We start from the raw sequence: 23577 nt of genomic DNA on the forward strand, positions 1-23577 counted from the left end.
TTTCCAGACAAAGCCAGTGGCCGGCAAAGGTCAGAGCCAGGGGAGGATTTCAGGATTGAGGGGAACCAGTCTGGTCCTTTTCTCGCAGGCAGGTTTTGCGGGTTTGTCCTTCCAGGTGTAATCAGAATCCCAGCTCCCCCCGATGGAGCGCTCGCTGTGTGTTGGGCCCTAGCTGTGGGTCTGCCAGTGCCATGTCTTCTCCTTTAAGCTGCGCAGCCGTGCTGCGGTGGAGGGATGCCGTTCCCCGTTTTGCACCCAGAAGGATGCTGGAGACCCGGGCACATGAAGCATCCTGCCCGGGACCCACAGCTGAGCCAGGGCTGGGAATTCAGTGGTCTGCCCCAGAGCCGTGGCTCGGAACCACTCCTCTCTGCAGCCTGCTCTCCTTCTCCCAGGTCTGGAAGGACACTGCCCCCGAGATCATGTCAACGGAAACACTATCCCATGAACGTATGATTCGTACCGGCCATTGTGCTAGGTGTCGGGCATGCAGCCATTTCAGGAGAGATGGGCTCCTCCCTCGAGGGCTTCAGTGTCTGTGGGGGACCAGGGAGCAAAGCGACAATGACAGTCGGACAGTGACACTCTCGTGGTGTGCAGGAGTGAGTGTAGGGCCGTGGGAAAGCATGGTCAGGTCCTCAAGAGCACCCGCCGGGAGGTGGCAGCTCACCCGCCCTCCCTAGCCTCCAGGGGCCCTGCCCGTGGACTGGGGCAGCAGCTTCCCAGCCAAGGCGGCGTTTGCCTGCGCCTTCCCTGGAGGCCAGCAGCCTTGCGCTCGGGCCCGCCCGCACCACACCGCAGCCCCTTGAACCCAGCCGCGACGGGGCCCAAGGGGCGCTGCGGATTCACGTCCCTGCAGGGTCGTCGTCGTCGGGGACAGTTCGAGGCCCGCCCTTTAGAAAAGTCAGAGTAGACACGGCAGTGGATTGGGAGGCGGCACTTCTCTGCCACCTCCCTTCTGGGCCTCAGTTTCCCCTGGCACAAAATAATAGTAGGAACGCTACTGCTGGTGTATCCTGCAACGTACGACGAGGATGCAGTGAAAACGTTAGCGTTTGTCATCATCAAGTAAAGTTTTCCAGCCCATCCTGTGCCAGGCACTGCTTTGCATTAGTACAGGTCTGTTTCCCACAACAGCCCTGCGGCGGAGGGTTGCCTCCCTTTCCCGGGGAGAAGAACCGCTCCCCAGCCCAGATTCCCACCCCTGGGCCAGCTGCCGGCTCGCCCGGAGTCCAGCTCCCATGCCATGTGACTGCCCCTGGGGATTTTGCATGCGGAGCATTTAATACAGGGCCTGGTGTGGGGTAGGTAGTTGATAAACACTAGCTATGATTATCGAACGGCACAAAACAGGTGGCACCAGGCTTGGAACCAGGGCGGGGCTGACTCGACAGAGCCTATCTGACAGCATTGCAGAGCCTCGACAGTCCTCTGGGGCATTTTCTCAGTGTTTCTCCTCCTTTTCTATGTCCCTCCTGCCCTGTGATCGTCTCCCCCTCCAGCTAGTTCCAGGCTGGAGAGAGTCAGTATTGGGGGACACAGGCTTCTCCACCCCAAAAAGGAAACACGGAAGACAAACGGGGATTCTCTGGAGTGTGCAAGTGTGTGCATGCATGCAGGGAGCAGACTCCCCACCCCACAACCAGAGCAGGGCTGGAAATGGCCCCCCGGCTCACCCTGCTGTGTGCACAGTCTTAAGCCAGCATCCGTTCCAGAAGAAGGGGGGACCAGCTTCCCCTCCTATCTGGGTTTGCTCTGGGGAAAGTAGGCGTGTGTGTGGACCTCTGCGTCTGGGGGATGCTTTGCCCACCTCCATTGGAAAGCCTGGATTTGAAGGTCCCTGGGACAGAGGGTGGTGTAGAGAAAAGCCCCACAGATGGGGCCTAAATCTGTACCCCACCTGAAGCTTGTGCATTCAGACCCCCGCCCCCCCTGCCCCCCCCCCCGCATCCTTACGTACAAGCGCTAGTGCAGAGCCAAGGCATTTGATGGACAGGTCTTGTTCCCACCCAAGTTTCAGGGGCTGGGCCCGAGATGGCACAGACGCCTTGGGAACGGGATGGCTAATGCTGTCGGCACTCAGGCAGTGTCGGGCAGCAGGCTCACCACATCCCACGTGCGAGAGCTGCTTGCCCACCTCCTAGAGGAGGAACCTGGGGCCCCGAGAGGTACAGGGGCCGTTCCTAGAAGGACCCTCGGCTTTACCTGTTTCTCTTGTACCCCATGGGCGCCTTGGTTTGGGCTGCTCAGTTCCTGAAAGGCAGTGATCCTCCGGGAAGGAGGTTCTGCCAGCAGGGCTGGCTTTGTGAGCGTGTGACCGTGTGGCCCCCTGAGGCCCCATGCTTGCTTCAGTGCTCTGTTGTCACCGTCCTGAAATTCTTACTGTTTGGACGAGAGGCCCTAAGTTTTCGTTTCACACTGGACCCTGCAAATGACGTAGCCAGTCCTGCCTGCAAGCCCCTGGAATGGTGCCTGGCACACAGGAAGACGCTTCGTGCCCGTGGAATTAGCGATTTTAAAATAGACCTTCAGCTCACCCCCAGGCAACGTGGCTTGGCCTGTCCTAGTCTCTCAAAACTCCCAGCCCACCTCACAGCCACCCTTGGAGAGCTGTCCCTGTGCTGGTTTAGTGTCCCTTCCCCCCCCACCCCCAGACTATAATCTCGGACACTTAGGTCCCTGCTCCATCCACGGGCCCCTGGTATGCAGAGGGTGCTCGATAAATGGTTGCTAAGCACATAGATACACTGTGCACCCTTGCTTATGGAATCCTAATAAAAACAGGAGGTGTGAGGCACAGAGAGGCTAGGGAGTTTGCCTGGGGCCACACAGCTCTGCAGGGGCACCACCCGTTCTCTCTCACTCTGGAGACCCCCCACCTCCGTGGGACTGTCCGCAAGGGTCCGGGGCGTTAGGTGGAAGGTGCTTCAGGTGGGCTAGGGCAGCGGCTGCGGGCTGCAGATGGGGAGAGCTTTTCAGCTTTTTCATCTGGTCCTCCTCCCATCCTCTCTCTCTTTTTTTTTTTTGGTTATTCTATTCCTCAGAGGTGTGAACCACCTGCCAGGGGTGTGAATGGGTGAGCTCCCGACAGGTGTCTAGAGGCCTTAATTACACGGCTTGCGTCTCCTGTCCCCAGTGCCCCTGTTGTGCCTGCTTTGTGGACAACGTCCGTTGTCCCTGGCCTCTCTCCTCCTCATTTCCTCTCACGGTGACTATGACCGTGGAGGGAGGGCCGAGGATAGCCTGCCCGCCAAGTTCCCCTCACACGCCCCCCGCCTTGTTCGCCTCGCCCAGGTGTGGGGTCACTGCCTGGTTGACTCCTGGCTGTCAGCAGTACTTTTCCAAAAGCTAGGAGCCCTGGTCTATCTGCTCTCTGCGGAGGCCCGGGGCTCATGGGGCCACTTCCTGCTTGCCAGGCTCCACAGGGGAGAAGCTCTGCAAAAAGCAGCCTTGGGCAGCCCCGAAGGACCATTCGAGAAGGGGTGTGGGAGTGGGGGAGAGAAACCCCTCAGCCACGTTCTACAAGGGATGGGGTAAGGAGGCTGTCCCTCCCCGCATAGGTCATCCCCCTACATGCGCCCCTACAGGGAGCCCTAGATGGAGGCCACCACACCCCGCAGCCACACGGGGCCACACTCATTCGGTGCCGTGCCGGCCAGCTGCTCTCCCACCACAGCAGAGTCGAGTAGCTGCGTCTGAGACCAGCTGACCTGTAAGCCCATAAAATATGGACGGTCTGGCCCTTTATGGGGTACATTTGCTGATCCCTGGACTGAGTTAAACGTCGGGCTCGAATGGAGCCAGGGCACGTCTTAGGGGTTTTTGGCATCGTCTTCTAGATGCATTACCCAGATATGGTAATGCTTTCTTTCCCTTTTTATAAAACATACAGACCTTACAGGCAAAGCTGTCGCCCCCTTGACCCCCCTTGAGCTGTGAGATGTGAGGCCCCACTCAGAGTTGCTGTGTTCACCTTGGCAGGCCCCTTCCCCCACTCCGACCTGTTTTCTCATCGGGGACGTCCCTGCTCCTCCTGCTTTGCTAAGGTCTTTGTTGTTTAAGAGCCTTTTTTAGAGCAGTTTTAGGGTGATGGCACAATTGGGAGGAAGGTACGTAGTGTCCGTACACCCCCTGCCTCCCCATACACAGCCTCCCCATTATCCACATCCCCACCAGAGTGGGACGTTGGTTACATTCAGTGCACCCACACTGATTGGTCGCTGTCACCCAGAGTCTGTAGTGTGCGTGAGGGTGCATTCTTGCTGGTGTCTATTCAGCGCGTTTGGACAAAAGGGTAATGACATGTACCCATTGTCATAGTATCCTGTAAAGTGTTTTTGCTGCCCTAAAAGTCCTCTGAGCTCTGCCCATGCATCCCTCCCTTCCCCTTTGCTGAGGTTTTAAAGGATGGTATGAATGCATTCATTCATTCTCAGCTGAGCTGGGGGCAGCAGTCAGTGAATTTAGGGCCCACCCAAACGCAGTATGAGCTCACCTTACCTCGATCACATCTGCAAAGACCTGATTTCCAGCAAGATCCCATGCATAAGCTTTGGCGGACATGAATCTGGGGGACACGTCTCACCCAGGACTGGGTGTCTTAGAGGGAGCGGTCAGGGGAGGCTTCTCTGAGGGAGGGATTATAGTGGGGACCTGAGAGTATGAAGGAGTGAGCTGCCTACAGATAAGGGGGGGTCCTGCAGCAGGTGCCACGCCCTGAGGTGGGAATGACCTTGGCCCCTCAGGGCAATGGGTGGGGGGAGCAGGAGCTGAAGGACAGCACTGAGATGAGACGAGTGGACAGGGGCACAGTCTTGTGGGCCACGAGGAGGGCTTGGGATGGTTTTCAAACTTGTTATTCAGGTGTGACTAGCACTCAGCTCAAGAAACAGAATATTCCCAGCCTGCCCTCTGCCCGGTGCCCCGTTCCCATCACTGCCCCCCAGCTGCTCCCTGCCCACCACTTCCCTGACTTCTAAACACGTGTATTTGCATGGCCAAGTTCTTTATGTTCTTTATGTCAATGACATCATACTATATATACTTTTTGGCTTCTGGTCTCTCTGCTCAACATTTTTTGTTGTGAGATTCTTCTGGGTTGTTGTGTTGTCATTGTGATTTGTTCATCCTCGGTGCTGTGTAGTATTCCATCGTGTGAGTATGTTGAAATACATTTATCCATTTTACCGATGAGCACTTGGGTACTTTTCAGGGTTTTGGCTCTTTTGAATATATAATGCTCCTGTGAATATTCTTGCATGTGTCTTTTGGGGACCACGTGCATGTGTCTCTGTAGGTGTCCCTGTAGGACTGGGATTGCTAGGTCATGGGATGTACATATTTCAACTTTAGTAAATATCTCTATCAGGTTTCCAAAGAAACTGTGTCAATGTGTACCTCCCTCTGGGCCTGAGCATTCTGGTTGCCCCTGGTCCTCGTCAACACTTGGTAAGATCTGTCTTTTTTAGCCATTCTGGTATGTATATAACAGCATCATCATATTGTGGTTTTAATTTTTGTGCTTCCCTGGTAGCTTAAGGAAATCAGATGTTTTTTCATATGCTTATGAGCATGTGTTTAGATTCTTGTGGAATGCCTGTTCAAGTCTTCTGCCCATTCTTTTAAAAATTGGGTTGTCTGATTTTTTCTTTATTATTTTTCCAATTACTTTCTATATAAGTTTACATGTTCTGGATTCAAGTCCTGTGGTGGATATATGGTTGCAGCCCCTCCCTCTCCCCTCCTGTGAGTATCTTAATGGCGTCCTCCCAATGGTATCCTTTGATGAACAGAGGGCTCTTAATCTTAATGTTTGTCACTTTTTTCCCTTCATATTTCCCTTCATAGTTCCCTTCATGTGTTTTGTGTCCTATTTAAGCAATCCCTGCCTCCTCCAAGCTCATGAAGATAGTCTATTTTCCTGTAAAAGCTTTGACCTTTCACATTTAGGTGGGCAGTCCCTCTGGAATCGATTTTTGTATATGGCGTGAGGTAGAGATCGAGATACTTCCCCACCCCACCCCCCACGGATAGTCAGTTAGCCCGACATCATTTATTGCGAAGGCCATTCTTTCCCCTCTACTCCACGGTATTGATTTTGTCATAAATCAGGTGACTGTGTATGTGAGGGTCTGCTTCTGGACTCTCTAATCTGTTCCTTGGGTCTATTTGTCTATCCCTGTGCCAATACACACCATCTTAATTGCTGTGGCTTTGTAAGAGCTTGATATCTGGTGTCTTTGTTCTTCCCCAAGACCGCCTTGACCGGTCCCGGCCCTTTGCTCTTCAGGCCTTTGTGTTTTATTACACAGCCACGAGAGGTGCTGAGCGGAGGGAGTGGTGGGTGACTTAACATTTGTAAAAGATCTTGAGAGAAGAGGGTCAGAGCGGGTGTGAGGAGACCCGCAAGGAGATTTTTGCAGCCCCCTGGGCCCAAGGCGACTGTGGTTTGGACCGGGTGTGGGCGGTGGAGGTGGGTGCTGGGTCGGTCTGGGCGTGCAGTTGCAGACTCCCGCTGATTGATGGCTTTACTGAGTCTCCTGCTGTGGAGACAGCAATGGAGGATAGCTCCCATGTTTAGGGTCCTCGGCGACTAGCTGGATGATGTGCCACGTTCGGGGGTGGGGCAGCAAGGGAGGTGTTGGCCCCGCTCCACGTGCCCCCCGTTTCCTCGCCCGGGACGCGTCACACATAACCGCCAGCCACCATGGTGGTGCCACGGTTGAGCTTCTCAGCCGATGTGCGCATGCACACACGCGTGTTCGGGGGTACAGGTGAGCCTTCCTTCTGGGAACAGCTCCGGCTCATCCGCAGATGTCGGCCGCAGCATCAGCATTGCCGTACCCACATTCCTTCTCGGCACGTTCTCTGCTGCACGAGGGAGGCACTGTTGACGATACCCCCAGACATTTGCACAGCTCCTTGCCGGAGGGCCCTGCCAGGGCCTGAAGTGCTCTGCTGCTCGTGATTTCACTCGTTCCTCCCGCGACCAGCCTCGGGAGCCGAAGCTGAGCACACAAGGCAGATGGCCGCCCGGCCATAAAACCCCAAGCAAGTTGCAAAGTCGATTCACACTCCCCATCACTCCCTTTCTGTGCAGCCTCTCCCACTGCACATTCCAGGGATAGAGATGTGCCTTTTTAACCCTTTCCTGGACCCATCCGGCACATGTATTAAGTTCTTTCCATATGCCTGTCCTCGGCAGTCATCACTCTGCGATTTTCTATGTCCGTGATGCTTATGAAGGCCAGTCTGCAAATTTGACACGTGCTTCCCATGAGCTGAGCACCGTGCCAACTTCAAAGAGCCGGCCCTGCCCTTAGGATCGCTACCTCCAGAAAGATGATGACAGTTACAAGGCCGTAACTAAAATTTGCCAAGGAATCAGTTCTTCCTCAAAGGGAATGTCCCAAAGACAGAAGGGAGCTGTCCTTGCCGAGCATCTTTTTATTTGGAAAAAAGATCTGGCATTACGAATGAACCCCAGGGTTCACATTAGCCAGCTGTGGGATGTAGCGCAACACAATCACCTGGTCCAAATCCCAGGTATTTCCCTCCCCCCCCCCCCCCCATGGCATGGCCACATCTTGACTCCGGCTCTTAATATGGGCCTGCTTGGTTTGGGGGAGTGGGGCATGGACTAGGCTCTATCAGGTTAGAGAACCCAAAGCTGGCTAGCCTTCACAGGCGATCCCAAGAGGAGACTGCCGATCCTCGCAGCAGATGTTACTGAGAGTCGGACCTCTGCTCAGAGCGAAAACAAGTGAAAATACGCACCCTTTGGAATGGCTAGAATAAAAAAAAAAAACAGGAGGAACACAGAATGCTGACGAGGATGCAGAGAAACTGGTCCCATTCACATGTTGCCGGTGGGAATGTGATATCGCACAGCGACTCAGGAAGAGAGAATAGGCACTTTCTTCCAAACTAAACAACGCACTTACTGTGCGACCCAGCAGTTCGACTTTTGTGCATTGATGCCAGAGAAATGGAAAGTGAAGTTCGTGTAAAAATCTGTACACGTGCCCATCAGCCGATGAGTGGCTAAACCAGATGAGGTCTGTGGAATGGTATCCTGCCATCGGTAGGAATGAATGCTGACGCATCCCATACCACGGATGGACCTTGAAAACATTATGCTAGAGAAAAGAAGCCAGTCCCCAAAGAGCACGTATTACATGATTCCATTTACATAAAATGTCCAGAATGGACAAATAGAGAAAGAAAGTGGATTAATGGTTACTTGCGGATCGGGAACAGGGTTGGGGAGGCGAGCACTAAAGGACTTGGGGTTTCTTTCTAAGCTGATGAAAACTTTCTACAGCCATGGTGATGATTCACAACTCTGTGAATATACTAGAAACTGTTGAATCATACACTCTAAACAGTTGGATTGCACGGTGTGTGAATTGTATCTCACTAAAGCTACAAAGAAGGAAGGAAAAGAGGGACGGAGGAAGGAACCTGGATACAGATGCACATAGCAGCTTTATTCATTTTAGCCGAAACGCAGAAACCACCCAAATGTCCTTCAACGGGCGAGTGGTTAAATGAGCCATGGTTCCTCCGTGCCACGGAATACTACGAAGCAATAAAAAGGGACAAACTGTTGGTACACCTAACAACCCATTTGTGAAATCTCTGGAGCATTATGCCGAGTGGGAAAAGCAAATCTCCAAAAGGTAGACACTGCATGATTCCATTCCTATAACATTCTTAAAATGATAAGATTAGAGAGATGGGGAGCATTAATTGGGGGTCAGGTAGGCAGAGAGAAAGAGGGTGGTGGTGTGTGTGAAAAGAAAGCACAGGGGATCCCTGCAGTGAACGTTCTGTATCTTGACTGGTCACGAATCTACAAGTGGTAAAATTGCATAGAACTAAATACATATACTCAAATGCGTGCATATAAAACTGGTGAGATCTGAGTAAGGTCAGTGATTGCATTAATGTCAATTTTCTGGTTGTGATATCATACTATTACGAGATGTTACCACTGGGGGAGACTGGGTGAAGGCTATAGAGGATCTCCCTGATTATTCCTTACAACTGTCTGTGAGTCTATAATTATCTTAGAATAAAAAGTTTTTTAAAAAAACAAATATCCAAATCCATAAAGGATTACGAAAGGCCACACCCTACAGTAGTGAGTTGCCCGTCATCAGGGGCAAGCAAGTGAAGACTAAGGCAACTATCTGTTAAGGGTGCTATAAAAGGGATTTCTGTTGGAGTAAGAGGCCAGGCTCACTCCCTTCAAGACATTTGCACCCGAAATATTGTCAGCTTTAGCGTCCCTGGGGGGTCAGAGAATGGAGAATCCTCTGGCCTTTGGGTCAGCTGCAGGTGGTCTGAGCCTTTGGTCAGAAGGATATCAGCATTCAGCAGACACACAGTTAATAGGTGAGGCGGGGGTGGGAATGAGGAAGAGAAATTATCCCAACTTGTATATACTATATAAACAGTATATATACTTTATCACTTAAATCTAGGCTAACGGAACCCAGGGAAATGAAGAGACTGGCTCATACGTGTATTTGATCTCCTGGAATCTACTTCTATTTAGTAGGTTCGTGCGTGAACCTGGTGCTGTAGGGAACATAGATAAATATTAAGCGTCAGTTGTTTGCAGTGAGAAAGCGGCAGTCCTGTGTCACTACCCCCTTCTCAGAGAGCTCAGAAGCCAGCTCATAACTTCCTCAGGCTCCTGTCGATCTCTGTCCCTCCAGACGCTGGGCCTGGCGGGCTGGGCACAAAGCCACGTTTCTCGGAGCATGCCCTTCGCCATTTAAGATCCCCAGGAGCACAGCCCCGAGGCGTTTGATGGGGATGTGCGCTGGGTGAGACTCTCTACATTTGAGAGGCCCGCTTTGCAGAAAATCTGTTGCAGACCCTTTGCTTCCCCTTTTTTAATTATCCTGCTCTCTGCCCACCAGTATGTCCACCAGGGGATGGTCAGAGGCTGTCAAAGTTACTGCTGCTCAAACCAGGACAAAGCAGCGCTTGCTCGGATGAGATACTCTGGTTACCCGACTTCTCCTTTCTCGTGTTGTCCTTGTGCCATGGCCATCAGAAGTCAGCTGTCCGCTTGGAAAGGAGCCAGTGTGATTTTCCAAGTGATCAGAACACTGGCCAGGGAGTCAGGAGACCTGAATTCTGGCCCAGCTCTGCCTTGAGCCCTTGAGGTCACCTTGGGCAGTGGCGTGACTTCTCAGAGTCTCCGTTTGTTGAATGAATCAGTGAAGGAGTCGGGCGAGGCCAGCCCAGGCCGACAGCTTCCTCCTTGCAAGCCGACACGAACCGGTTGGTCATGGCTGCCTAGAGTCCTGTGTTGGAGGATGGCGAAGCTGTCTCTGCAGGAAACGGCATTGCAATTGATTAGTGATGTCTGCCGCGGACGCGGGAGCAGCCTCTTTGATAGGTAAGCAGCTACAGGGATTCACCTAAGAATGTGGCATTAATCGCATATCGCTGGAGCTTTTATGTTTCCGTCTGCCACACTGGCTGCTAGAGGCGGGCCCAGACCGGGGCCCATGTGGAAGCCCGCTTCGTTTTCCTCTTTCAAAAAAGAGTAATAAATTCTGAGAGTCAAGAAGGGTTTTTTTCTCTTCTTCTTGTTTTCTTCCTTTGCAATTCCATAGATATGGTCCTGAGTCGCAGCTGACATTTTCTTTCCCTCCGCACCTCGCCTGATTCCAGAGGAGGTGACAAAGGCCCAGACGGTGGGACGAGGCGCCCTGGGGAGAGCGCGCAGGTCCCGGGGGTGAGGGAGAGGGGGGCATTGTGCGCCCTGATTCCTTCCCTGCAGCCTGCTCCAGCCTTGCTTTCACACCTCCTCTCTCCCCGTTCCATTCAGAGCCTTTTCAGTTACAAGGTCTCCGTGCTTTGTCTGGGCTTGCCGGGAGAGCGGCAGTCAGTGGGCTCTTTGTTGCAGCTGATAATTGTGCTCTGTGTCTCCAGCATCCTGGGTGCTGAAAGGCAGTGGGAGCCCCAGGATATCTTGGGAGGCTTCTGAGCAGGAGCAGCTTCTGCCTGCTCACGTGACTCGGAGCCTTCCATGGAAAAGGGAGGTCTCGACACACTGCTTTTTAGTTAAGAAATAACTCACCGGTTTAGCAAATATTTACTGAGCATCTCTAATGAGCCAGGGACTGTGCCGGGTGCTGGGTTACAGAAACAAACGTGAACTCCAGGAGGGAAAGGGACTGTCTTCATTTAGGGGGAGGTCGATGCTTGATGCACCACTAAAAACGAGGTCTTCCACGCCACTGGTATGGTGGTGTCCTAGGACTCCGGGTCTATCTCTAGAGAAGGGTGAGGTTAACAGCGGTGTGTGGTTTGCTGTGAGGACAAGATCAAGGGTCTTGGGAAGGTACCTGGCCTTTCTCTGGCCCAGACACAGTGGTTCTGTGTGGTGCCGAGGGCTCCCGGAGCACCCGAGTCCGCCGGCTGAGAGCCATGGCCTTGCCACCTAGTGTGGAGCTCTTGCCTTCCTGGTCCTCCCCAAGGCCACTCTGAAGTGAGGGGGGTGGTCTCTGAAAGGGTTTTCTACCTAAAGGAACAGTCCGTAAAATCACAGGCCGCGGCAGTATTTTCTTAACAGTGTCTCATTTCTTGAGCAATGTACAAAGAGCCCTTTTGAAGAAAAATAAAATTCCTGGGGCCCTTCCCCCACAGGGGTGATGGGAATGTTTTTATCATTATGTTACTTAGCCACGTACAAACGTACCACGGAGAATAAACTGACAACTTACGCTTATGGTTCTCTTAGGACTATAAAACCAAAGCATGTTTTCAAATTAAATACAAACAAAATTTAAAATCAATAAAATTCAAATTAACCATTATTTTAGTGTGATGGATGATGTTGTTTTGCGGGAGCTAAAGTCAGAATGGGGGTTTTGATATTAGAAAGATGTAGCCCGGGGTCCAGATCTATAATCTGCTTTGGTGCCTTGACATCAGCAAATACTAATGCAAAGAACGCCTGTGTACATAAGTAAGTGCATGCAGAACAGGAGTACTGACTCGAAGGTTCTACCTGCCAGTTCAGCAGAATCAGACCCCTGGCGTATGTAAACTCAGCCAGTCATCGAACACCCCTCTTAGCGCAGTGTTGCTTAGTGGTTCTGCAAAGCCGTCCTGATCACTTAAAAATAAAAGTTAGCGTCGTAGTGTTATTGAAATTATCAATGAGTGGATAACCAATTACTTTCAAAATTGAGAACAGGAGAGCGTTTCATTGATCGCTCTGGCTAATCAATCTCTTGTTGCAAATTGGAACACGGGCAGACAGGTTCCACACGATACAGAGTCCACCATCATCCTGAGACAGGTCCTGGCTCCTCCATCCCAGGTCTTTGGAAATCACTGTGCCCACACCGCCGGGTGCCAAGTCTCTTTAAGCACCGTTCTAATACACATGCATATATGTATATTAACAGATTGTCTAAATAGAAACCAAACATTTTTAAATTAGCCTGCAAAGTCGCTAAGCCTCCCCACAGCCCTGCCTGTACTGTCACATACGTATACACGCACATATGCCCAAATCTATCAGAGAGGCAGCAGACCTTATTTTGAGCAACTCTGACAAGAGCACAAATTTTCGGTCCACAATCCTTGTTGGGTCCACTTAGACCTCTAGATCTTTTTCTCTGCCAAGCCTGCTTGTGGTTGAAACACCTACCATCAGTTTTCATGCAGTTTACACTGTTGGAGTTGATCATTTTGCTGCTTGGTTACCAAGGTTAAATGAAGCTTTTGGAGTTCTTTAGCATGTCCTGCCAGTCTGAATTTGCTGGGGAAACAATGCGGGCGGAGGCCCTTGAAGTGATCATAGAAGTCAAGTCAAGAAGAGGCTGCTCAGTGAAGGGGCTGTTACAGCTGGAGGCTTTGTTTGTGCTAAATCTAACACCAGCTGTTAGCTTAATGATTTAGAGCATCAGCATTGTAGTCTGTGGGAGTGACTCTCTCTAGAATTGTGTAGTATTCAACCTGTGCCACTGAACAGGGCAGCCCTGGTTGTCTATCAGATCCAGATCAGTGTTCAAATGTTGGCTCCTCCATTACTGGCTATCAGACTTGGATAAGTCACTTAAGTACCCTGAATCTCAGTATCTGCATCTGTAAGATGGGGACCATAGTATATACGTGTCAGGGTCATTGGAAAGATTGAGATAATGAAAATAATGCAGTTAGCCCGGTACCTGGTTCCCAAACTGTGCACCGAGGCACCTTGAGGGTGCCCCCCCCCCCATGAACTCACAGGTGCACTGTGGGCTATTTCAGATTTTTGAGAAGAATATAGGGACAGCTATCAGAGATGGTACCAGCTAATACTGCTGTCGCTGTAAGGTTACACCGTGGAGTTGTCACCACCAGACTGCTATGTATGCCTTTTGACCTAGAAATGCCGTGCTAAAAGAACTGAGAGGCCAAGAGCACTATGCATGAACCAAGAGAGTTTGGGGACCTGTGGCCTAGCATTCGGTGCAAACCAGCACTGCGTACGCAGCGGAGGTTATTTTGTTATAACCAGAACGGCTGTGTGGGCCTCAGGGCCTCAAGATTCCATTTTGTTTCGGCTCTTCCTGCATTTCACTGTGGGGCCCGGGATTGGTATCCAGGGTTAGTAGGCTGTTCCTCTTGCCTCCCCCCGCTTCTTCACCTCTGCTTGCTCGTAAAATGCAATTCAGAACATTGATTTCCCAGCTCCGATTTTGGAAAAACCCCAGGCTGCCCGCAGTCATCTCAAAGGGGTGTCACGAAGCATCCAAAACATAAAAGTCTTAGAAGAAAATTAATTCACTTGCATGTCCATGCCTCGCAGTGTTCCTGGCAAGGCCCAGTGGCCGCGGTCTAGACCCAGGAGTCGGGAGTGGGGGGCGGGGGGAGGAGGAAGGAGAGGGGGGAAGTGGCTCCTCCCAGGCAGGGGGCAGACCCTGGCTGCGCAGCCTGATTTCTGCAGAGGATGCCCCTGGCCTTGACTGCCCTAAGTCTTTGAAGTATACACGGCCTCCAGCTGAGAAATCCCCCTGAGCTCTCAGCAGCATCCTGTGTGCTGGGGCTGCCGCATCTGGAGAAGCGGGCTCGCCCCGCAAACCTTTGCACCAGGGCGAACCACAGAGCACGTATGCCCACCCAGGGCCCAGGGGTTTTCTGTGGCGGTAGGTTGGGTTCGTTTTAATTTCCCTCCTCCTTCCAGCCCCCTCTGGCCAGCAGGTGAGTTAGGGTGCTCTTTAGCCTGCAGGTATTAAGTTAGACTTTGTAAGAATGCCAACATGGAGCTATCTTTGACTGGCAGAAAGAACGCTTTTACTTCGTTCAGCCTCATAGTAATTATTCATCCATTATTGGACCCTACCACACAACACGCGCATGCTCCCTCGTGCTCTCTCTCTCTATGTATATGTATATGTATGTATATACACGTGTGGCTTATTTCATTTATGTATGGTTTAAACATACATATGGTTTTTCTCTATTAAAAAGTTATTAAAGTTTACTTACACAGTTGACACATTCCTGTTGTCCTTGTTGAGAGACCCTTTCATCGATGGCCACCCCTGGTCAGGGCCACCCTCCTCCCCAAAGACATTCCTGTTCCCCATTTGAGAACTCTCCTTCCAGAGCCTTCCTCCGCATTTCACACATCAGTGAACCTGTGGTCAGCATAGGCAATTGAGTCGTGTGCATTTAGACAAAAATGGTGCCATGTTTTACGTATCACTAGGCTTTTTTTCCCCTTGTCTGAAAGGTATCTTGGTGATCTTTCTGGTTTAGTACATATAGCTCTACTGGGCCCTTCTTAATGCCCCACATTATCTCTTCCCTCTGAGGGAATGTTGCAGCCCATTTTACAGATGAGGAAAATGGAGTGCAGAGCAGGGAAAAAGTCACACAGCGGGCAAATGGCAAGGCTGCTTCTGACCCGCAGCCCAGGCTGGATTTTCTCCCACCAGCCGGCCTTCCCCCATTCCCGAAGCCCCAGCAGCCTGCCGTGTCCTTCTTTTCAAACTCATGTGTAGCTCCTTCTAACCCAACCAGAGCTGAGGGATGGGGCTTTCTGGCAGACCCACCATCCGGGTTAATGGAGAGTTACCATTGATACCATGGATGGCCAATTTCCAAGGAATTAGAATAGAATAAAATATACTTAACATTGGAACTCGGTGGAGTGTAATTGAATCTTTGACGATCCAGAAGGCGATTCAGGGCCTGCAGGGCCTCGGGTCATCATTACGAATATCAGTCATCACTGTGTGCGCTGGGCAGGAGCCTCAGTTAATGGGGCTTCCTGGCTGTGGGCCTAAGTGGCTCTCATTGTGCACGGCGTCCCCTGTGACGGGCCTTGTCCTCTGGCCAGAAGAGCAGGCTTGGGGAAGGGAACAGCTCTCGCCCAGGAACAGAAAGCCTGGGACCATCTGTGGGTGGGTGGCTGTCCCTCGTGAGCCTCTGTGACGCACTTTCAGCCAGAGCCTGGGCTCCGTGGTCAGACAGCGCCAGCTTTGAGTGCCAGCCCGGATCTTCCTTCGTCAGAGGGAGCAGGTGCACAGTATCTTCCCTTCTCAGGAAGAGGATGCCCTGATTGCCACAGGGACTTCCGGGTCTCAGCACCTTATCTAGGAATCTGTAAAGTTGCCTTGTATTTGTTTTTCTCGATTTGCAAGTAGATTCCTCATCTACTTCCAGAAGGATCGAGACCTCAGTTCAATCAGTGCAGAAATTTCAGAAAGATGTCAGTTGGAAGAAAATTATATTATGACTCCCAGACTGAGGAGTACTTCAGTAAAGGGGCACTAAACTTAAGTCGGAGCTCCCTAGCAACCAGAGCAGGAAGGGGAAAAAGCAGGAGTGCCTGCTGATTCTGAGTCTACCACCCAGCCCCCTAAAGAGATAGGGCTCCCCTGGAGGGTTCCCACAGTCTGGCAGGCTGAATTTAAGCCTCTGGTTCTCAAGCTACAGAGAGCATACTCTGGCTGCATTCTACAGCCTAAAACCACAAGATTAACAGGGAGCATCCTCCTGCAGCATGTTGTACTCAGTAATACAGAAAAAAAAAACATATCTTTTTAAGTTTTGCACAGATATGGCCATGTTGTGCATTAGAATGCAAAGTTTACGTGAAATGTTAGAATAAGCACAGACGACCACGAGGTACACTCACTGAGTCTTTAGAAGCAGGTGTTTATTCTCATCTGCCGTATGGGGTAAGGTGCGCTGCTGGGAAGTTTCGAGAAATTTTGACTTGAGTACAAAGTGGAGAGAAGGATGCGGCAGTGGGGTTGGGCGGGGGGGGAAGATGACGCCGGCTTGGACGAAGGGGAAGGTGCCAGCCAGCAGTGCCACGCCCCGCTCCTGCACGAGCCCAGGCTACAAGGGTGTAGCGTGTTCCTCGAGAACTTTCTGCAACAACGGAACTATGCCCAGGGTGGTAGCCACTGAGCTCTTGAAACGCAGTTTGCCCGACAGAGGGACCAAATTTCGGTTTTATGTAATTTAACCTTAAATAGCAAAATAAGCATCTTTCCTTTTCATTTTAAATAGTCGCACGTGGCAGCGGCCGCCATGTTGGGCAGCACAATAGGAAAATGGTCCTATCCTTCCATCCAGTCACTCCGTTTCTAGATTTTCATCCTCAAGAAATAATTGGAAATTTCAACAAACTTTCCACATGTAGGGGATTGTCCACGAAGGGTCGCTTTTGACAGCAAAAAATTGGAAACACTGTTAAAAACCAACAGAGAGGATGGGTTCAGTAAATTATGGGTGGACTACCAGAAAGACACCAACAGTGCTTAGAAAGAACGTCACTGAGGGCGGAGTTGCTTGTGATCCAGCAATTCAGGGAAGGAAGCAAGAGTCGAAATAGTCTAGCATATGACTTCAGAGTAAACACACATAGAAAAACAAAAGACAAGAAGGAAATGCACCAGAGTAACAGTCCATTGTTGGTGAGCTCACTGGTACTTATTATTTCCTCCTTTGCATTACTGTGCATGTGGCCTATTGTCTACACTGAGAATGGAGATTGCTGTGGATTCAGAAGGAAAAGTATTTCTCCAAAGTAAGACAGCTGCCCATTGCTCTACCAGAGGTGCCAGGGAAGGAGGGCGTGGAGGGGGCTTCATGAAATATTCGGGATCTGACTCAAGGCCCAGCTCACCTCCCGAGCGGCTCAGCATTCTCTTCCCTCATCTCTGTTCAGGATGGACCCCGAAGCCAGCCCCTCTGAAAATCTGATTGCACTAAACAAAGCCAGGACGGTATGGCTCCCGTGCTGGTTTCGCCCAGCACTTGCTGGGACCTCGAAACTCTTTCGTAGACAGAAGTCCTTTGAATCTTTCTGCTCTTAGCGAGTCGAAGTTTTATTCTTCTAAAATTCTTCCTATTCAAAAGAAGAACCTTGTTGTGCAGAGACTCTGGGAAATGGAGCAGAGGCAGGTGCACGGTGCCCCATGTCCCCACGACGCGCCACCGTGCCCGTGATGGGCACCTCCCCACATCCTCTTCTCAGCTGCCTATGCAGGCAGGCCGGTATGAATATCACCATTTCACAGATGAGGAGACAGCGGGTCAGAGAGGTTAAGTGCCTCGCCTGAGGTCTCGTAGCTGGTTAAGTGGCAGAACCGAGACCCGAGCCTGAGTTCCAGTCTGTGTTCTCTCCCTGGCTCCGTAGGTGAGGTTGGACGTAACCCCCAGATAGGCTTCTCACCTATTCATGGGATGCTGAGAGCCTCTTGTCCTTCCGAGTGTAGCACTTAAAAGCCTTCTATAATGGCTCAGCTCACAGAGTAAGTTACACCGGGCTGATCCTTTCTTTATGGGAGTTTACAATTTAAAGTAGGCACGGGCGCCACAGACGGGGTTATTCAGGATGTGCATTGTCACACACAAACGGAATAAGCTAAGTGTTTACCCGACACATGGACGGACGAATAAAGGCTTTCTGCAGGGAAATGAGTGCGAAGAAAGAGAGAGGCATGTGGAAGAGGTTTTAATCCCGGCAGCATGATTGCACTTCCCTGGGACAATTATACTCTGCCTACCTTGAATTTAAATAAAGTCCCTTTAACGGCTTGTTCGCAAAAGAGCTTTTTTTCCACCCCTGCCTGAGCCATCACCTCAGCTTCTCTTAATGTAGCCAAGCTCAACCCAGACCAGTTTAGAAAAGAAAAATCGGTGGGTTTTTAAGGGCCTCTAAACCTCCTGGAGTACAGTGTGTGCCCTGGAATTTTCAGAAGCATACCGCATCCTCAAGTAAATGGATGTCACAACCCCTCTCCCCCCTCCCGCCTGGACAGCCCCAGCCCTGCTTGGTGTTCTCAGACCATGCCTTGACAGGCCGGAAGAGAGCCCAGGCAAGGGCCGAGACCCTGGCGACGGGGAAGGAAGTTTCAGATCTGCCTGCCTCTGAGCCCCTCTGAGCCCCTCCAATCCTGGGAAACACAGAGAAGTGCTGACCACACACTCCATACTCCCTGGGGTTTATTTGTGCTTTTCTAAACAAGTTGTGCTAATGTTGACTTCCCCATGGGAGAAACAGCCCAAGTTTTAGGGAAAGTGTTGGCTTGATGAATAAAAACAGAAAAACAGCCCAGGGGCCGGGCCAGGGATGGGTGCCATGTATCCTGGGCAGGAGTCCATGGTTCTCTCTCTCTGGCTGGGGCTCGCGGGGCAGCCTCCCCGGAGTGGTGGACAGACTCACCCCCCTAGGTGTTTCTGCTCCGTGACTCCCATCAGCATGTCCGGCTGTATTTCGCACTGTGCAGCATCCCTTCGTGGTGGGAGGGAGCGGGGGAGGGGGGTGGATTTCAGTAGTCCTGCGGGACCCCCCGTATGGGGAACGGAACGGGAGCAGTCGTCCACGTCCAGCAGGTTTGGTGGATTGTTTTAACCCGTCCCCGCACCGCGGCCGGAGCTTAGCTGCAGCATCCCCGAGCGCTGCCTGCCACGCCGGGGTGGGGGAGAGAGTGGCGTGCGGCGCATCCCCACTCACGAAGAGCCACTCATTTGTATCTCATTTTCAAGTTATTATCGAGCTGCCGGTTGTGAGGCTGTTAGGACAGCAACTGTCGGCCAGGTGCAAGCGGCTGCCATCACCTCCCATTGGCTGAAGACACCTATGGCAGCGCCTGAATCCTCTTCAGGCCCTCCCGCCCCTGCCAGAGTGGGAGCCACGGGAGGCAAAGCAAACGCAGGAGCTGAGGACGGGGAGAACACCCCGGCCACTCCAGGCCCCCGGCTCAGCCCGGCTCAGCCCCCGGCGGGCCCCGGGATCATTAGCATCGTTCTGACTCCTCCTGGAGAACGCCACCGTAAAAGACTCAGATTGTGTCTCGTGCTTTATTTAATTTATTTTATTTTGGGCAGCGAAGGGGGGCGGGGGGATGAGAGAGGATCCATCCAAACAACCATTTAGGCTTGTCAGAGTTCATTTATTCAGTTAGTGAGGTTAGCACTCCCGGGCTCCCAGCTGCCAGGCGGCAGAGCCAGGGTGGATGCAGCCTGGGAGCGGGAGCTGGGGAGGGCGGTGCCCATCGGAGAACGGGGCGCTCTGATCAATTACGGGTCTTCCCCCCCCCCCCCCGCCCTGCTTGACTGAAGTGCAGAGGGATGCCTGTGATTTCCCTCCTTCCTTGAAGAGCCTTCTCTCTCCATAATATAAATTGCTCCACGTGTGTGTCTTTGCAAGCGCTGTGCATCCAGGCAGGGGAATAAATATGCTTTGTATTCACTGCGTTTTACCTAAGCAGTTTAAAATTCATTCTTTTCTTTTCTTCTCTCTGTCTCTCTTTTTTTTAAGTATATATAAAAAAAAAAAATGTCAGCAACACCAGAAAGCAGATGTTTTGTGATCAGGAAGCAAGCACACTTCTGCCTTAAATTGAGGACCCGTGGGGGTCGTCTCAAATGCATAGCGACTGCAAGAGAATGTAATCTTTGTGTACCAGGCAAGTGAGACTGTGTGTCATTCTTACTTCCTACGCAAAGAATTCCCAAGTCAACACAGACTTCACGATGGGGTCTCTCACGTCGGGGTTGCCGAACCCTGCAATCAGACGTGGGGCTAAAATGACTTCAGTGTTCCAGATGCGTACCCACCGCGTTCCTACTGGTTTTCCTTGCCCTTTGGTGCCAGGGAGCCAAAAAGAGCCACATTCTTGGGCTATATCTCTTTACCTACAGCATTGGTGTTCAATCCGGGGCACTTCTGCCTGTCGGGGGACATATGGCAATGTCTGGAGTTAGTTTTTGGTTGTCACAACGTGGAGGGTGCTGCTGGCGTCTGGTGGGTAGGGGCAGGGCTGCTGGTCGGCATCCTAGACGGCACAGAACAGCCCCCACCATGGGGAATCACACCCCCCTGCACCCCTCAGGTGTCAGCAGTGCTGAGGCTGGAGAACCCTGGACTGTGGGGAGAGGGACCTGTTTGCAGAGGAAACAGCAGAGGAGCTGAGAGGGCCCCAGTGTTTCTAAATGGGGTGCTCTGGCATGGGGGGGCACTGTCCCGTGCCTGTGGGGTATTTCACATGTGTGGCCACCACCCAGGAAATGCTAGTCATGCTCCCCATCATTGTGACAACCAGAAACAGCTCCTCCACATGCCCACAGGCCCTCTGGGTGCCCGTGCCCCTGAAAAACCACTGCCTTTAATGTTTGCCTTTAGTAATGACCGTGTGCTCAGTGCCAAGCTAAGGTCTCAAGCATCCCTTCTGTTCCTCATCCCAGGAGATGCGTGTGTACCGCCAGGTCGGACGTAGGGAAGGGAGATGACGCTGAGAGAGGTGCCGTCCCTTGCCGGCAGCCAAGAAGCAGGGGGAGGCGGGATGGAAGCCCAGACCTGTCAGAGGCCAAAGTCTTAAGCCCTCTGTTCATCCCTGAGCCTCTCAGAGCCTCACTTCGCTCATCTGCTAAATGGGGGGAAAACAATACCCATCCTTGCACCTCACCTCATGTTTTTCTTGAGACTCTTCAGAGAGAAGGCACGTAAAGTGGCTTTGAAAAAATACAGAGCACAACTGTGAGGAAATTGCAGTAATTATTGTAGCTGCCAGGAGTCTAAAACCACGTGAACGGTGAACAGCGTTCCTCATGAACCAGCACCATCCGCTGAGTCAGTGGCTGCTGGATTCCGCACTTAGAAGATCAGGTTTAAAGCCAGACTAGGTTTGGGCCGAAATGTACATAGTAGTCGCAAAGCAGTGTCAAATACCCTTTGAGTGATGTGACTAGTTGGCTTCTTGTTAGGCGTTATGTCATTAAACAGATGGGTTATGTAACAGCACTCCAAAGGGAATGTCTTGAAAGCATTGGGTCTTACAAAAAGCATCCCGGGCGTCGTGGCAAAGGCCCCTGACTCAGAATCTCACTAAAGCAACCCCAGCTTGGTGGCGGATGACGGGGGGTTGGGCAGCAAGTCAAGGGAACCAACCCCCAGGTCATATCCAGTTCACCTTGGGGGGCTTTCAGAAAGTCAGAAAGACTGGACCAAACCCCAGCCAATTAAATCAGAACCTCTGGGTGCATTTGTTTAAACCCCCTCCCACCCCACACTGGTCCAGATCTGCAGCCAGGGGCGAGAATGGCTTGCCTAGATTAGAGGTTGGCAACCTTTTTCCGTAAAGGGCCAGAATAGGAAACATTTTCAGCTTTGTGGTCAGAGGGTCTCTGTCTCTGTGATTCCATCCACCCTGCCCTTGGCGTTGGAAAGCAGCTAGAGACAATAAGTAAACAAGGGGGCAGGGCTGGTCCAATAAATCTTTATTGTGGACACTGAAGTTGGAATGTCACATCAATTTCTTATGCCATGAAATATTATCCTTTTGATTTTTTTCTCGCCAACCATTTAAAAAATGGAAAAAAAAACCACAAAACATTCTGAGTGCGTAGGCTGTCCAAAAACTGGTGACGGGTCTAGAGGAACACTGAACTCTCTTCCAATGCAGATTTTCTAGAAGTCTCTAAGGAAACAGGCTTTCCTCTCCAAATCATACCGATTCACCCGGCCAGACACCTCTGTCCTTGGGCATGATGGTGGGCCTCCCTGCCCATATTATTAGTGTCATCTCCAGCCACAATGGCCTCCCAGCCTGCTCAGCACCTTTGACTTTGCTCTTCCCTGTGCTTGGAACCCTCTGTTCCAGATAAGCACACGCCCTGCCCCTTCACAGTGGTCACGATCCACCCAGATGTCACCTCCCCCAAGATGACCACCCTACGTATGCTGCAAAAGTTGAATGGTAAAATTCTGCTGACCTGTCGTCAGACCGAGCTGTTTCCACGGGACCCCCAAGAAAGTCCGGTCTTCATCCCCATTTTACAGATAGGGACATGGACTCAGCATCGACACATCACTTGCCCAAGGTCAGGCAGCTCCCAGATGGTCACACAAACCCTTAGAAACGTTGGCCCTTTCATCCTAGAGTTTCCTTGGGCAAAACCAAGCAGGAAGCTTGGTAGCTTGGTTTTCCTTCTTTGGGCCCCAGGCCTTGTCCCTCTCTGTCTTGGGCTGGCTGTGTGGGCTGGTCAGTCACTCTAGCCTGTTAGCTTGCAATGTGCCATCGGACCTTCCTGCGGCAGAGCAGACGGACTGCGTGGGAGGGACCGTTTCTTTCCCAGTGTGGGATAAGCTCCTTTCTTCTTTTCTGTCACTTCTGACGGCTGAGCTGGTTAATCTCAGCAGAGACCTTGACCCGCGTCTGGCTCACCATCAAAGGGGGCTCCGTCTGCACTGGACAGTAACCCCTGGCCTGCTGTCCTGCCGGGACCAGCCTCCCGCAGCTTAGGCCCAGACTGTCCAGACCTGCAGTCTGTCACCACCTTGCCACTGGCATGGGTCACTTTGGCAGCCACAGGCCCCTTCTTGAAAACTCTGGGGAAGAATGTTCTTAGGGAAGATGGCCTACCTTTTGCCTTTCCTGTTCCGCAAAAGCATATGTCTCTGTCTCTCCTTTTACCTTTTTCAAAAAGATGTTTAGGCTCTCTGTTTCTTTCAGGGCATCGCAAGGACCCCACATTACACCTGACTCCCTGTCCCGGGAGGAAGAGGGCGGTTTGGTATCGCCGCACATGCACCCAGGGAGCATAGGCCCAGGCTCAGAGCTGAGTCGTGAACCCATGTCTCCGGAGTCTTTGTGGCGGCTCCAGAATCTCCCCAGTGGGGGAGCTGGGGCTTTCTGCAGGGACTGGCCCAGCCACACGTGCACAGTAGCGAAGCAGGTGCCTTTGCTTAGGCTGTGGGTGGCGTGGGGACCGACGGAAGTCCTAGGAGTAAATTGTCCCCAAGCCCCCGTCCCCCCCACCCCCAGGAGCCAGCCCTGGTCTTGCTGCAGTCCCCCCGGCGTTACAGCCATCCCAGCACCCACGTCTCCGCTGCCCCGAGCTGTCATTTGAAACTCACCAGGCTCCAGTGCCTCCTCTCTTCCTTCTGGTGCCAAGCAGGTTTTGTCTGGCGACGCTCTTTAGCATGACCTTAGAGCTCCTTTAAAATAAAACGTGCCCGTTCCTTATATCTGAGGGAGAGTGTTGCCAGGACGCGGAATTGGGGCGAATCGGGATGAGGCTTTGCTGATCGTG

The 23577-nt window shown here is 51.9% G+C and overlaps 1 protein-coding gene across 3 annotated transcripts in view; it reads left to right on the forward strand.

Annotated features, from left to right (window-relative positions):
* RBM19 (RNA binding motif protein 19) overlaps positions 1-23577 on the forward strand; it is a 135092-nt gene that overhangs the window by 44610 nt on the left and 66905 nt on the right. Inside the window, exon 22 of one of the 3 annotated variants that reach the window (XM_036123739.2) lies at positions 9933-10766. The exons of the other annotated variants lie outside the window; for them this stretch is intronic. Within the exon in view, the coding sequence (XP_035979632.2) occupies positions 9933-10011 (79 nt within the window). The 3' untranslated portion in view covers positions 10012-10766. Of the gene's footprint in view, positions 1-9932; positions 10767-23577 lie in introns of those variants that run through there. 3 annotated transcript variants of the gene reach the window in all.

This window comes from Halichoerus grypus, chromosome 13 (assembly GCF_964656455.1).
Source record: "Halichoerus grypus chromosome 13, mHalGry1.hap1.1, whole genome shotgun sequence".
NCBI lineage: Eukaryota > Metazoa > Chordata > Mammalia > Carnivora > Phocidae > Halichoerus > Halichoerus grypus.